Source organism: Schistocerca americana, chromosome 2 (assembly GCF_021461395.2).
Source record: "Schistocerca americana isolate TAMUIC-IGC-003095 chromosome 2, iqSchAmer2.1, whole genome shotgun sequence".
NCBI lineage: Eukaryota > Metazoa > Arthropoda > Insecta > Orthoptera > Acrididae > Schistocerca > Schistocerca americana.
Genome location: NC_060120.1, coordinates 72,966,021 through 72,981,260, shown reverse-complemented (window position 1 = coordinate 72,981,260; position 15,240 = coordinate 72,966,021). Strand labels below are relative to the sequence as shown.

Here is a 15,240-nt window from a genome sequence, read left to right as displayed (position 1 = left end):
GTGAGTCGAATTTGGCAACCACTGTTCATTCTCACTCGGTGCATGTTGAGAACTACTTGAGAAAATAACCAAGTGGGTCAAGGTACAGACACGACTGGGAGACGTTATTACGACTAACGGGAGTGAAGTGATGTTGGCAGGGCCTGAAGCCAGGTTAATGGTTTATGCTGACAGATAAGAAAAGAACCAGGGCACAGCCTAACTGAAGATGAGTGGATGATATTAGAGAACATGGAGACAGGAACATAATTCATGGAAAAGTAAAGAGGAGACATTCCATCAGTTGATGTTCAGTAACGATAAATTAGAATGACAACTTTTTATTAATTTATTTCCTCGTGAATTACACAGAATATTTTACTTTGGATATGTCGCGAAACACCTTTTTATGTCACAAAAACTTACCTTGTAGAGGTCGAATGTAAATAAGGAGTTTGCTTGCGATATCGTCTGCAGCGCGACGTTAGTTTCTCCATCGGCCATCTTTATGTTTATCTGCACAGAGGAAGATTGTTACAAGAGCTGCAGTCTGTGAGAGAAGAACGAGAAATTATCGTGTCTATCATGTCAAGAGGTCACAGTAAAACATCAGACAGGGAGCTAAGTTATACGTTTGCAGGTCCGTTGCAGTCTCTGTAGCCGATGTCACTAGCTCACCCACGTGCGGTGGCGCTCCAGTCATAGAGAAAAGTTTAGAATTCTGGTGGTGAAAGAAAATTTCATAGCAAATCATTGGGCGGAAAGTGGAGGAGAGGCGGTCTTTATCTTGACGCTATCTGCTCTTAACGCCAGAGAATGAAATTTAAGCATTGCGTATAATGGAATGACACCACTCAATAAACGATTTTTAATGGAATTAGTTCATAAACGACTAACCATCATTTTTCTTTGAAGGTGTATTATAACTTTCTCTCCCTGATTACCCAACTAGGCATAAAATAACATAAATTTGACAAAGTGCTCTGTATTCAGGCTGACTGAGACGCAACAGTAAAAGTCAAACAAAAGGCAAGGAATGACTTTATTGATAATATGATGCATTTCGGAATATATCCATCATCAGAAAGCTACAAAAAATCAGATACAAAAATATTTTACGAAACATAGTAATGGACAGCTATAGAACTCCACTTCAATCGAAATCACCTGACACTAAATTATACTACATGTACCCGGAAATTTGGCGTTTCAAGATGTATCTGAAACAAACCCTTGAATTCTAACTACACAGTGGAAGCTATACGGAACGCTCTTCCTTAATTTCGTATCGAGTTGAAGAAATGTGGGATTTCTCCAGCTTTCTTTTTGTGCTCGAATATGCAAACAAATCCGTATGAATCCAAAACTACTAATGCTTCAGTCACAAATAAAGCTCCATAAAAGTTATTTATTAATGTGTCCAATCATAGATGGACTCCAAGATCCAAATTATGAATTTATGACATTGGGAGTGGATCACGATTTTAATATATGGTGATCTGACAAACCCTGATATGGTTGTCAATCCTCACACAACATAAGAAAAAAAATTATGTAACTGATCCTAACTGGTTAATGTTCGTAAATGACCTGTTCGGGATCAGAGGGACAAAGATTAATCCTAGTTAGATAAGAACAGTAGGTTTCTATCAAGACATTTATTACAAAAATTAGCGGAATTGAAAAACAGAATATGTACAATTACAGCGTTCGGTTAACTGTACTGGTCGACTAAGTTAAAAATTAACACAACACTTATCCTCTATGCAAAAATCCCGTCCCCCGTTTTCATGACAGGAATAGTTAAATGGTTGATACTGTCTAGCCTCTTTGTTAGTAAAAACCGCCACCCTGACTGGCGCTGACAAGAAGAGAGCTCACACAACAATCTAGCGGAACTGAAAACATTTATCACTACCGTTTTCTGTTTCTCTAGGCGTGGAACAATATATCATCATAAATAGTGGAGTGGACAGCATGTCTGTCACGTCGATCTGTGGAAGGCTGAAGTCGTCGTGGAGATGAAGTATGATGTTATAGCGTACCCAATGAAATAATAAGAAAACGGCTTAAAAAACAGTATTTATAAAGAAGAGACATTTAAAAATTGAATAATATACATTTTTCTCATGTATCCGTATTATAATAATTTCTCTGTGTAAGTTTCGAGGACAAAGAAATATAACAAAATAATCTAAAGAGACAAGATACGTTCTTATGTTAATTTTTTAGTCGTCTTCACTTCTCCTGTCTTGATAGCGTGTAAGACGGACATCTTGCGAGAGCTGCCAAATGTAAGCATATTTGTACTAATTAAGCAGGTAATATATTTATTTAATATTATTGTTCACTTTTATTTTGTAAGAGGTGATCCCGATTTCATGTCCGACTTCCTTGAATTAACCTGCATTCGAGTAATTTACAGTGCAACAATCGCAGCGGCCGATGCAGCCAACGACGCCATTACGTGGCGACATTAACTTATAAAAATTAGCGGGAGCGAAAAACTCGCCCGCTATGAACATAATATACATTTTTGTTCTACAGCCGCCCGACGTTGCAGAAAATACGTAGCTTCAGGATTCTTATTTTCAGTAAAACAGCCGAGAGCCAGAGCCAGGACTCCGACTACAATGCAATGGTTAACGGAGGTAAGAAGGAAATAGTCTCGCGCATGTGTGGGCCGCAATTATAATTAATAACTAAAGATTTTTTGCTTTAAAGTGAACTGACTAGCCGAGGAAATTAATATGAAAAGTTTATTCCATTGTTCAACATATTTGCTCATGTTTTAAGATTCAGCGACTCTAACGTTCATTAGCGTAACAATTTCCACTGAAGATTAATATTGTTAAAAAAGAGAACTTCATAAAAGCATTTAACTGTAAATCAAAATTGAATGAAATCATTTTGATTAAGGCCCACCACGTAAGTCGTCAACAATCACCATTACCAATCAATTTCTGTAGTAAATAATAAATTAAATTACGACGGCCGACGGACGCTAGAAAGTGCAGATGTGAAATAATTACACAGAGGACGTGAACAGCATCCACAAACTTCTACAATCGAAGCTTCTAATCTACAAAGTCCGTTCATGAGTCATGACAGTGTGTTTGCAAACTTACCACGAGCAGACACTCGCCTCAAGTGAGCGGACATATGTGGGAACTTCAGAATGCCTGAAGCCCCACGGAGAACCAAAATGATTTCAAGCGACCCAATCACAACTTTCTCTGACTAAGTTTGAAAGTGATGGCTGGACGCTTTGTCAGCGATGTATCTAAGAAGCTATATGCTCTCGAGCAACATGTGTCGGCTGGACACCCACCGCAGAGATCCCACAATACTTTCTGACTCGATATTAGCAAATCTTGGTTCACTAATGCGGAGTCCTGACCAAGCCAATGACGCCCTTCGTTACAACCTGATTTCCACTCGCACTTTGTAGACATGAAACTGCTGGCCAACCCCGAGTTGTTCATAAAGAGTGATCTAGAAGCTTCCCGAACAATTGAAAGCACTATGTGCCCGAAAATGCGTCCCGTATAAAGCAGCAGTACAGTGCTTTGCATTCTGCGTAGCAAGAATTCTTAACCGTTGACTCTGTGTGGCGACAGGAGACACATTCCAATGCAGTTGAAAACACTGCAGGCAATACTTGTTTGATCGTTTTCTTTACTGCACCCTTTCAACTTTCGCCCGCACCCCTGATAACTGGAGACGATGCTCGCTGGGCCGTTCCACAGGACAGGTTTGCGGCAGGCTGTAAAATTCCGCCATTTGGACACTGAAAAACAACTCCCATCTCACCCCCGACCTGCTCGAAGTCCGTAGATTTCTCAGCCTCCATTGCCGTCCAATCAAGTGTACAAATTAGTTTTGTAAAGCACGCTGTACTACAGTTGTTACTGTGAGGCTGTCCATTATCAACCAATACCATTAATAAACTGATAATCTCACCTAAGCTTCAATCACAAATTATTATAATTATATTAATTATATTAACTGATCATATAAGGAGTCAAAATACCGCCCCCTTAAAAAATTAGCAGTTTTTGCAATGCTAAGCTCAAAGCTGCATTCATCTTTGAGGAAACATCGTCCATCAAAAACAGTTACAAGATATCGATGTTAAAAGAAACTAAAATTTCGCATGCGACAGTAATGGCATCCCTGGGTATCACCAGTTTGTAAACTAGTGTTCCAAAGGAAGAGACTCTGAACATCATAAGACTGGATCTTCTTAAGCGTATGAAACTTACAGTAGAAGCTACTGATTGGATTTTTTGCGTATAACGCTAGCCTTTAACTGTTTCACTTTTAATGGTAAGGCTTATCTTCAAAAGGATGGCTTGGCAATGGGTTGATACCTTTCTGGCCTTTTGGTTGACATTTCATTAACTAACTAGGAAGGAAATTCTTTGCGAATAATAGGGCAGTGTAGCATCAACGTGGCAGACATGCCCTTCATTCGAGTATTTATGGTGATATGTGCTACGACTTCAGACATAGGCAACCGTAATGATGCAGGATTTAGTAAGAAAGGGGCTACACAGTATCAACCATTTAACTGGGCCTGTCATGCAAAACGGCGGACGCGATGGGTGATTCCTCGATTTGCAAAGAATTACGTAAACTATTGAAATGTTGCATTTGTTACGCACAATGCTAGTTTTTAATTGTTTTCTGTTTTGCAAAGAATTATGGCAGTGTCTGCTAATATTTTTGTGGCACTTAGAGGAACAGATTTAGGACTTAGCAGGCTCGTTCAATCTATTGCATTCAACAATATGCTTCACTTTAGAGTTCGAACCAAATAGAAGCCGTAACTACTTATACACGAATGTTAATAGCCAATATATTTGTTTCTCGTTGGATGTTTTCAGAAAACCATCCTCCACTGATGTAATTCTTAATGAGGACTCTTGCCGCTCGCGCACGCATAAGCGTGCTTTTTTCCTGTCAGTAATCATCACGTTAGCTAAACTTAAGCTTAGCATGCCTTAAAAAATTGATATAATCACACCAATAGGTCTGAAAAATGGTTACACTGGAAGTCCTATACAGAGCATCTGTGAATAGGTTTTCAATAGAAGGAAAAATCTATTCATGGTCCTCCCGAGAGTCCGCCTGCATTTCCATCTATATCTTATAGGGGTCATTTCTGTGGACGAATTGACAATGCGTTTAAATAAGCCGATATACAAACTGGGTTCCACACGTACAAGAAACTTAAGACGGTTTTCTGTACGACTGTTGACAAAAAGTAGAATAAATTTTTACGGTACATGGCATCGAGTAACGTTTCCTGTATTTCATAAAATACTAGTTTCCTCCTCTTCTTCCTCGCACTGCCCCCTCCCCCTCCCCCACTAATTTCTATCGCCTGTGTTTTATATTTTACGGGTTGAGATGTACGATTACACTATGTACTTCAGACTTTGAGTTTATAGTTTTTGTAAAGGGTCAAAGACGCTGCTATTTTAACGTTTTACATCACATGGAACCAGGTCATATTTCCTAGTTTTTTATGGAGATGACATGTAATCGCCCACGACCGATTTTGGTTATACGAAGTATTTCCCATGTTTCATAAAAAAATTGGTTGTACTCGTTAGCACAAAATTCTTCTATTTGATGTAAGTCTAGTGGCGCATATTTGATACTTTCTGGTACCGTATTTGGGTATGACAGACGGACTGTTCTACTTTTAACGAAAATATAGAATTCCCCTTCACCTGTCTTACTAACTGTATTTAAATTTGTGGCATATGTTTGTATTGATATTTTATCTTTTAATTTTATTTCGCGTGTCGTAAGGCATAGTTGTTGTGATTGTATGTAGCTTTTGACGATTTGTTAGACCACGCAATACTCTTGAATTTAAACAAATATTTTGTGCAACCTTTTATCACTGAAAATTCGTCACTACAATTTGTAAAGAAAATATTTCTACTGTAATAAGTTGGTTCACAGCCATTAGACACACGGCATAATAAATGCACATTACTTGATGATCTTTGGTCTCACTATACGTTTTGTAATGCCACAAGGTGGAAAAAAGTCTTCTTCGTCCGCACCAGGTGATTTCACTGAAAGTGGAGTGCTGGAACTATCCATTACTATATATAAATATTTATGGATTTATTTTTTGTAAATATCTGATGATGGATAAATTCCGAAATGCGTCATATTTGAAGTAAAGTCATTTCTTGCCCGATGTCTTTTTACCATTGCGACCAAGTCAGCCTGACTGCGGAATTACTGATTATTACAATAGTTATCGCCTGCATCCTGCATGACTTTATGTCACACCTAAATTACGTCAGTTTTTGCTACAAGATATGGCTTTTCGACAGTGTATAACATGGAATGACATTATGAATAAAATTTTAAGAACTAGAATAGTAAATTCTGAGCAGATTTTCGTTTCACAGTACTGTCACGAGATGTACTACAAAAAAAAAAGTGGATGCTTCAGATAGTCTTATTTACATCGTGAAGGCTTCTTCACGTAGCTTCGCTTGCGTACGCATATGTTTCACACACTTTGTACACAGCTTTCATATATATTTGTAGTTACTTTCGCCCTACTGTTTTATCTGAATCCTGAGGAAACGTAGTTCAGTCTAGGTAAGATGTGTTCAAAAAATTGGTGGCAAGTGTCTGATGCTCCACGGTATTACGATATGCGACTTCTGTGAAGTAGTTAAATATGTTTGCGTTATTCAGCCGTGTGGCATGAGCTTTGGCACCGAAACACTCAGACAAACTTGTTGGCTTAAACTGTAGCGTTCATAATCGAAACTTGGCTGACGCAATGAGCAACACAAGTAAGAGACCGTTACACTTCCAAGCCAACTAAATACACGAAAGAAATGCCGAGAGGTAGTTCTTGAACATTTTTTCAAGTCACCCCTTCTGATTCCCACCCCACCCCTACGGGCAATAAGTGTATCTTGTTCCTACAGTATTTTTATACACATACTGAGTCATGTACATGGCATATTTGATAGAAATCGCTCCAGGCGTTCCTTAATTGTGCTTTTATTCCACCCATTTTCCACCCTCAACCATAGGGTTGATAAGTGTGTCTTACTGTCACAATATTTTTCTTTTTTTTCCGGTTACCGAATGATATGTGTGCCAAGTTTGGCAGAAATTGCTTCAGGCGCCGCCCTACTCCGAAAACTATGATTTTGATACTAATATCGTTCCTTCTCGAATGCTTTTACGTGCGATGGCTTCTCACCGCATATGTCCATGCGTGCCACTAGAGACGATAAGAGTATATTATCCTAACAGTATTTTTATAGAAATAATTACATTATACAAATAATCAGTACTGAATATAGAAAATTTTGGTGACTATACTCTACTTATGCTTCTGATGCGAAAAATTTTCACTCACGATTCCTGTCTACACTACTGGCCATTAAAATTGCTACACCAAGAAGAAATGCAGATGATAAACAGGTATTCATTGGAAAAATATATTATACTAGAACTGACATGAGATTACACTTTCACGCAATTTGGGTGCAGAGATCCTCAGAAATCAGTACCCAGAACAACCATCTCTGGCCGTAAGAACGGCCTTGATACGCCTGGGCATCGAGTCAAACAGAGCTTGGATGGCGTGTACAGGTACAGCTGCTCATGCAGCTTAACACGATTCCACAGTTCTTTAAGAGTAATGACTGGCGTATTGTGACGAGCCAGTTGCTCGGCCACCATTGACCAGACGTTTTCAATTGGTGAGAGATCTGGAGAATGTGCTGACCAGGACAGCAGTCGAACATTTTCTGTATTCAGAAAGGCCCGTACAGGACCTGCAACATGCGGTCGTGCATTATCCTGCTGAAATGTAGGGTTTCGCAGGGATCGAATGAAGTATAGAGCCACGGGTCGTAACACATCTGAAATGTAACGTCCACTGATCAAAGTGCCGCCAGTGCGAACAAGAGGGGACCGAGACGTGTAACCAATGGCACCCCACACCATCATGCCGGGTAATACGCCAGTATGGCGATGACGAATACACGCCTCCAATGTGCATTCACCGCGATGTCACCAAACACGGATGCGACCATCATGATGCTTTAAACAGAGTCTGGATTCATCCGAAAAAATGACGTTTTGCCATTCGTGCACCCAGGTTCGTCGTTGAGTACACCATCGCAGGCGCTCCTGTCTGTGATGCAGCGACAAGGGTAACCGCAGCCAAGGTCTCCGAGCTGATAGTCCATGCTCTTGCAAACGTCGTCGAACTGTTCGTGCAGATGGTTGTTGTCTTGAAAACGTCCCCATGTGTTAACTCAGGGATCGAGACGTGGCTGCACGATCCGGTACAGCCATGCGGATAAGATGCCTGTGATCTCGACTGCTAGTGATACGAGGCCGTTGGGATCCAGCACGGCGTTCCGTATTACCCTCCTGAACCCACCGATTCCATATTCTGCTAACAGTCATTGGATCTCGACCAACTCGAGCAGCAATGTCGTGATACGATAAACCGCAATCGCGATAGGCTACAATCCGACGTTTATAAAAGTCGGAAACGTGATAGTACGCTTTTCTCCTCCTTACACGAGGCATCACAACAACGTTTCACCAGGCAACGCCGGTCAACTGCTGTTTGTGTATGAGAAATCGGTTGGAAACTTTCCTCCTGTCAGCACGTTGTAGGTGTCGCCACCGGCGCCAACCTTGTGTGAATGTTCTGAAAAGCTAATCATTTGCATATCACAGCATCTTCTTCCTGTCAGTTAAATTTCGCGTCTGTATCACGTCATCTTCGTGGTGTAGTAATTTTAATGGCCAGTAGGGTATTACGGGAGATAGGTAGATTGTAACTGGCAGATGTATCTAGTTTGGTTGAAGTCGACGCAGTGGTTTAGGATATGAGGAACTTGTACACAAACATACAACGATTTTTGCACATATGTCGATATGTGGAACAGGTAATAGATAATGAAGCATGATTTAAAAGATTTTGTGTTGCAACTATTTCTCGCCCTGAATCCTGTTCCGTATTACAGACACCGGTGAATAGCATGACTTACGTGAGTAAATGACAGAAGAGAAACTAAAGCAGAAGCACGGCTGGAAACAATTCCTATTCTTGGAAAATGTTTTAATTTAGTAATGCGTTACACACCATGAAATAAACATTGTTTTGATTATGAATGAACTGTTATTTTAACATTATGGCAGGTGTCATTGTACTAACAGAATTTCGACACTTTGTAAGCGCACAGTATTAAGGTTTTCTGCTGAGGTCATCGGTCCCTAAGCTTACACACTACTTAATCTGACAAACTAAATTACGCTAAAGACAACACACACACCGATGCCCGAGGGAGGACTCGAACCTCCGACGGAGGGAGCCGCGCGAACCGTGACAAGGTGCCCAAGACCGAGCGGCTACCACACGCGGCTGTGGATGTAAACTGGTACGAGAGTCATACAACAACAAAAAAAGAATTTTATTAAAGGCTGTATTACGTGAATGCAATACAACATTTGTCTATTTTTCTACGTAATCCCCCTTAAGTTTCATACACTTGTACCAGCGATGGACAAGCTTCTGAATCCCACGTGCAAAGCGTTCTTGGTGGGGGCGTGTGAGTAACCAGTTATGCAATGCTGCCTGGACTTCCTCATCATTAGTCAACAAGGGCTTCTTTCAGTGGGTTAAAGATGCACCTATAACATCCACGATATATATATATATATATATATATATATATATATATATATATATATATAAAATTACGTGTGGAAAATTACGTAACTCAATAATATTCATTCACTTATGTAATTATTTCTTAAAAAGATGATAATTATGTAAAACAAAGACAATATTTGTCTCACATTCTTTGTTAATCTATGTCATTCTCTTCTTTTGTTTTGTACCTTTTGTAGTCTTCTTCTGATGTACGTCGCCGACGGAAGACGCGAATCGATTTGATGTCTGTTGAATGAAAGACATTTAACGTAAAATTATTGTACTATTATGTTCATTTGCTGGTAAAAAACAAATAGAACCAAATGCGTTAAAACTATTTATGATTAATTATTGAAAAATCACTTGCTCTTCTAATTATAATTTTGTATTAATTGTTTTATCATTGCTGCAAGAAGCGCAGCCATTGTTAGTTGCGATTATATAGCAACTTCGTCTGTACTTTTGGTCGAAATATCAAGGGTTTGTTTTAAACTAATTTGCAAAACAGTATTAATAATTTTTTTGATGGCATCAATTTAAATGATTAATTATTTATTGAGCAAAGGAAAATCTTAATTAAAAAAGAAATCCTCTATCTTTTGTTGGCCGCCGTCTTAACTTTTATCTCACCGGCAAATTTAAATTACTTGAAACTGCAAGCAATATTCCGATGTGTAAGAAATAAATGTGCACCGGTGGTACTGAACTATATTTATAAAAGAAAAAAAATTAATCGAATCAGACTGCATTTTCTAAGAACAGTGCTGATGGTATTTATTGTTGAACACGATTTCATTGCTGATGCATGAGGCCAAAATTAAACTACGCATGAATCACGGAGAAAAAGATTTCTGCTAGCATACGTCAGTGTTGTGTGCGGGTGGTATTCTGTGGTTCCTTTTCATCATCAATTTGCTAAGAATAATTAAATCCGTCGAAGACAAAAATTATAAAAGCTCTGATGTACGATCTGTAATTTTAGTGATATGAACACAACTTACAGTCAACATTAGTACAATTCGTCAGGTGGAATTCTTGTGCAATTTGAACAAAATAATTATCCGGGAGAAGTTGTAGTATGAATATTGCATTATACGTGTGTATAATATTGTCAGTATCATTTACAAAAACAAATCAATGCAGCTGATAAATAACCGAGTGAATTCAAACCGCAGAATACCATAGAGTATCATATCATCCATATTCACTGCATTTGCCCATGTTGATGATACGCTAAACCGCCACACACCAAACTTTCATCTCCCGTTGCAGTTTTGATATCAAGTGTTTTGGAACCCATCTCGCCCACAGTTTCTTGAATATCAGTACGTCACGAATAATATGTCGGACACTAATGTTCATCGTTGCTGTAAAATCACTAATCGTAATATGTCTGTTTTCCTGTATCAACTCACAAACCCTCGCAATGTTGTTCTCCGTGACTAGACAGAGCGTTCTGGTCGTGTCGAATCTTCAACACTCGTTACATCCCTCGTGCACTTGGTTTTGACTACAGCAACTTTCACCATTTTGCACTGACATCTGACGGTGAATTTCGATCAGCTAACAGAGATGTAATGGCACTCCGCTCAATGTGCGATTTGTGCTTTTACCAGTGGGGGGGATGTCTTAGGGGGTTAGTATAATTACATATGTTACTAGCTTGGACCGTGCCGTTACCCATGGTTAAACATTTATTTATAAGTAGATGTTAAGGCCGAAACTCACTATTCGCGCGTATGCACTATCAGAAAAGCCATCCCTTGTTATATCTTTAAAAGTACATTATAGGTAAAGCTTGTTTACAAAATCATCTACATACAGGTATACGACGGGAATCCAAATGTAAAGGCACATTTGTGAAAAGCTGTACTTATTCTGATGATAGAAAACTGAAACATGCGTTATTTTTCTACGTAACCTCCCTGGACTTCAATGCAGTTTTCACGACGTTTTACGAGTTTTTTTTATTTCATCCGAAAATACGTTTTTAGGTTGCATTTGTAACCAATTTTGCACTGCAGCAATGACGTCTTCATCACTTTCAAATATTCTTCCCTGTAGTGCTTCCATTAAGGGTCCAAACATGTGAAAATCACTTGGAGCCAGGTGTGTACTGTATGGTGGATGTTCCAGCACCTCGAATCTCAACTCCTTTATTGCGTCGGCTGTCCGTTTGGCAGAATGTGGGCGAGCATTATCTTGCTGCAGGATGACACCTCTTCACAGTTTTCCACGACGTTTGGATCTGTTTGTAGGTTTCAGTTTCGTACGCAGCACATCACATCCACCATACAATACAGACCTGGCTCTAAAGCCTCGCTTGCGCTGGGGCGGCGTCTTGCAACATTGTGGCATGCTACGGAAATGTGGCGTGCGTCGTCTTGTAGCATGCTACAACAGGCAACATCTTGCGGCGTATGTTGCATGCGGCAGGTTAATTTATACCAAAGCAACAGAATTTGTGCCACACGTGTGTCGGTCTTGCAGTATAAAGGATGATAAAGTGTCGCAGCGGCGGCCTACTTGGTACTTGCACATGCAGCTAACAACGGAAATGAAAACCAAAGGAAAAGAAAACGATGGTGGAAGAGAAGAGTATTTAAAGAAGGTCCACGAAACAGTATCCTAGGAACTAGAAGCAGACGATGGTGCGTTATTTAGTAATGTGTGCTTTCGTCCCAGGAGCGTTAGTCCGCGCCATACCGTTGCCAAAAGGTGGCCTAGTGGTGAATGTTCGCACAGGTACCAGGCCGGTCGCCACCCTGTGTCAGGGCCCGGGGTGGGACTTTCAGGCCCCAGGTCACCCAACTCTGCGGTACGACTGCTGCGGCTTGACTGCCACACTACTTCCCTCGTAAACTCGCAAGTAAACGGATGACGCACCTTAGACGAAAGTGACAATGACAACATGAGAATGATGGTTTAGTTCTAAATGTTTTGAAATGCTTAACTACTACATAACACTTTTTCAAAATTAATAAGCAAACATATTAATAGTATTAACAGTAAGACTGTATTAAAAACCTTCAGTGTTCGGCTCCACAAATTTAAATTATATGTAAAATTTTACTCCAGTGCGTGGGAAATAAACATCCCAGATTGGGATGCATAAACTACAGCGAGAGGAGGGGATGGTCTGATGCAGAGGGGGGGGGGGGGGGGAATCCACCCCATCCTCCCCTGCAAATCGCACACTGACTCCGCTACTCCACGTTGGTGCAAACCGGCGAGGATGCCGCCATCTTCTTTAACTGATTCCCGGCACCCCGTTCGTGAGGCTGGCGTGCCAGGCCCACCGATAAGAAATCTAGGAGACTACACAAAAAAAGAAAAATATCATAAACGTTGTCGAAGTTTTATATTTTCTTAACGTCTTTTCCGCTGGCTTACCAGGCCCATCGACAACAGTTCTAGGAGACCACACAAAAAAGAAAAAAAATCATACTTTGTCGAAGTTTTATATCTTTTTAACATGTTTTCCGCTTTATTTATTGAACGAACCTTTTACATGCCGCTGGCCGCTTGCGTCGTTACAGAAACTGGTTGAGTTTGTAAAACTAGCAGCATTAAGCAGGATTATAAACTATAAGCAAGGACGTAAGTATATCGCAAACTATAGCTGCTCCTAGGCATAATGTGCGATCAATTTTTGAGAGTGACAAGTAAAATGTGGAAAATAAAAGTATTTAGTTGGGTGTCATAGGATAGGTATTACTCTACATGTAACTCAGCCGAGATTTTCTCTTCGCTCTAGAGAACAAGAGGCAGGAGTTATGGCTCCATAACATTTTTAACTTAATGTTCTCGTTAACTATGTGCCAGGGTACTCGATTTCTGAAGACAAGCTACTCACATACAACACATCTGATTCGTACATATCGATGGCAGGCAACGATGTGCTCCATTCAGCGCCTACACTATGTACGCTAGTGGCCTGCAGTACGTACCTCGACGTGTTCACGATGATCCTATGTCTGCGCTGCCGCAGAACTCAATTGCAGTCCGCCTACAGCGCTGTGGTATTTTAAAACGCCGGCTACAGCTCATCTTGTTTTTTTTCGTGGAAGTGACATATGCCCTCTTTCCTGACCGCAAACGGCTGTAGGCTTGTGACGCAACCGAGTCCTTGAAATCCCCGCTAATGACGCGATGCGGGTTGCAGGTCTCCCGGGGCCGCGCAGCACGACTCCAGATAATACGCGGCAACACTCCTGCTCCAGGTGACGTCCCACTTGCAACGGCGTAGTAACTTAAACGTATTGCTATTTTTTTGTACTTATCACTAAACGCGCAAAGCAGGAAACTCCATCTTTTCTGTATAATGTGTCTACACGTTGACATACCTGCCCGTCACTCCAAGCAAATGTGGCACAGTGAGCGGACGATTTGGATGGGATTCGGTTAATGAAAAGGGGACATACAATTCAAGGTTTATTTCCCCAAAACAATCAATTAATTGTAATAAATTACACTGTGGCTTACAAATTACAGTGACACAAACAAACCAAGCTGCTTACAGTAAGAGGTAATCAACATGTTATATACCATGTTATATACCACAGGTAAACGGAGAAACTTCAAAACTGTTTACAATTTGATACATTACCAAATAATCGTTGTGCATTAAACTACATACTTTCACCTAATACAGTTAAATTTTTAAATGTGAACCACAAATGTATAATTTACAATTAAATTTTCAGTTGAAGTTACTCCTTCCTATACCTTCTTTAAAAGAGTGATAAAATTTTCAATAGGTATCTCAGTTAAAAATGCCCTAAAATCCTTAACACAACAACACGTACATGACTAAATATATGTACGGCAAGGCCCAACATCAACAGCGCAAAACACATTTAAAGTTTCGCCAACATGGGCCGATTGCCGGTCAAAACATGTTACGACTACAGCAGCGGGCAAACTTACATAGGTAATAACACAGGCCACCAGGCAATCTTGCCAAAATCAGTTTACACAAAGGAGTAAGAAGGGGGGGGGAGGGGCAAACACAATAAATACCATACACAAGTGCACTTGCCAAACCTACTACTAAAAATACAGTATAAAAAAGCTCTCAATTAAAGACAAATCCGGGATAGACCCGGAAATATTGCACCTGAGCGCTAGTAGCCAAAATAAGGTTGACAGATACCAAGGTCTGACATCATCTTAGGGCTAACTGGCACAACAAATAAATAAGAGTAAAAGAAGAAGCAAATGACAATGCCCAGCAATTTAAATAAAATAAGCAAGCACAAGGCTCAAAGCAATTGCTAGCAACTTAACAAGCACACATAAAAATATCAGACTGCTGCCACATCACAAACGGAACAGGCACGCGTGTAGTCCCCAGCAAGCCAGAAAAGCAATAACATACACTCCAGCAACCGAACCAGCCTGACCACACTAATTTCAACTCTGAATCAGGGCGCGTGAGCACACCGGGTCCACGCAAAACACACACTGTTAAATAATTCCCACCAACAGATACGCGGGAAAACAGGGGCGACGACCGGGTACACACC

The 15,240-nt window shown here is 40.3% G+C and overlaps 1 protein-coding gene across 1 annotated transcript in view; it reads right to left on the bottom strand.

Moving 5' to 3' along the window:
• LOC124594777 (serpin B6-like) overlaps positions 1 to 13,607 on the bottom strand; it is a 57,374-nt gene extending 43,767 nt beyond the window's left edge. The window contains exons 1-2 of the mRNA XM_047133182.1: positions 13,569 to 13,607; positions 406 to 495 (exon numbers count right to left, since the gene is read on the bottom strand). Coding sequence (XP_046989138.1) covers positions 406 to 495; positions 13,569 to 13,592 — 114 coding nt within the window. The 5' untranslated portion in view covers positions 13,593 to 13,607. The remainder of the gene's footprint in view (positions 1 to 405; positions 496 to 13,568) is intronic.
• Between the last annotated feature and the right edge of the window lie 1,633 nt (positions 13,608 to 15,240).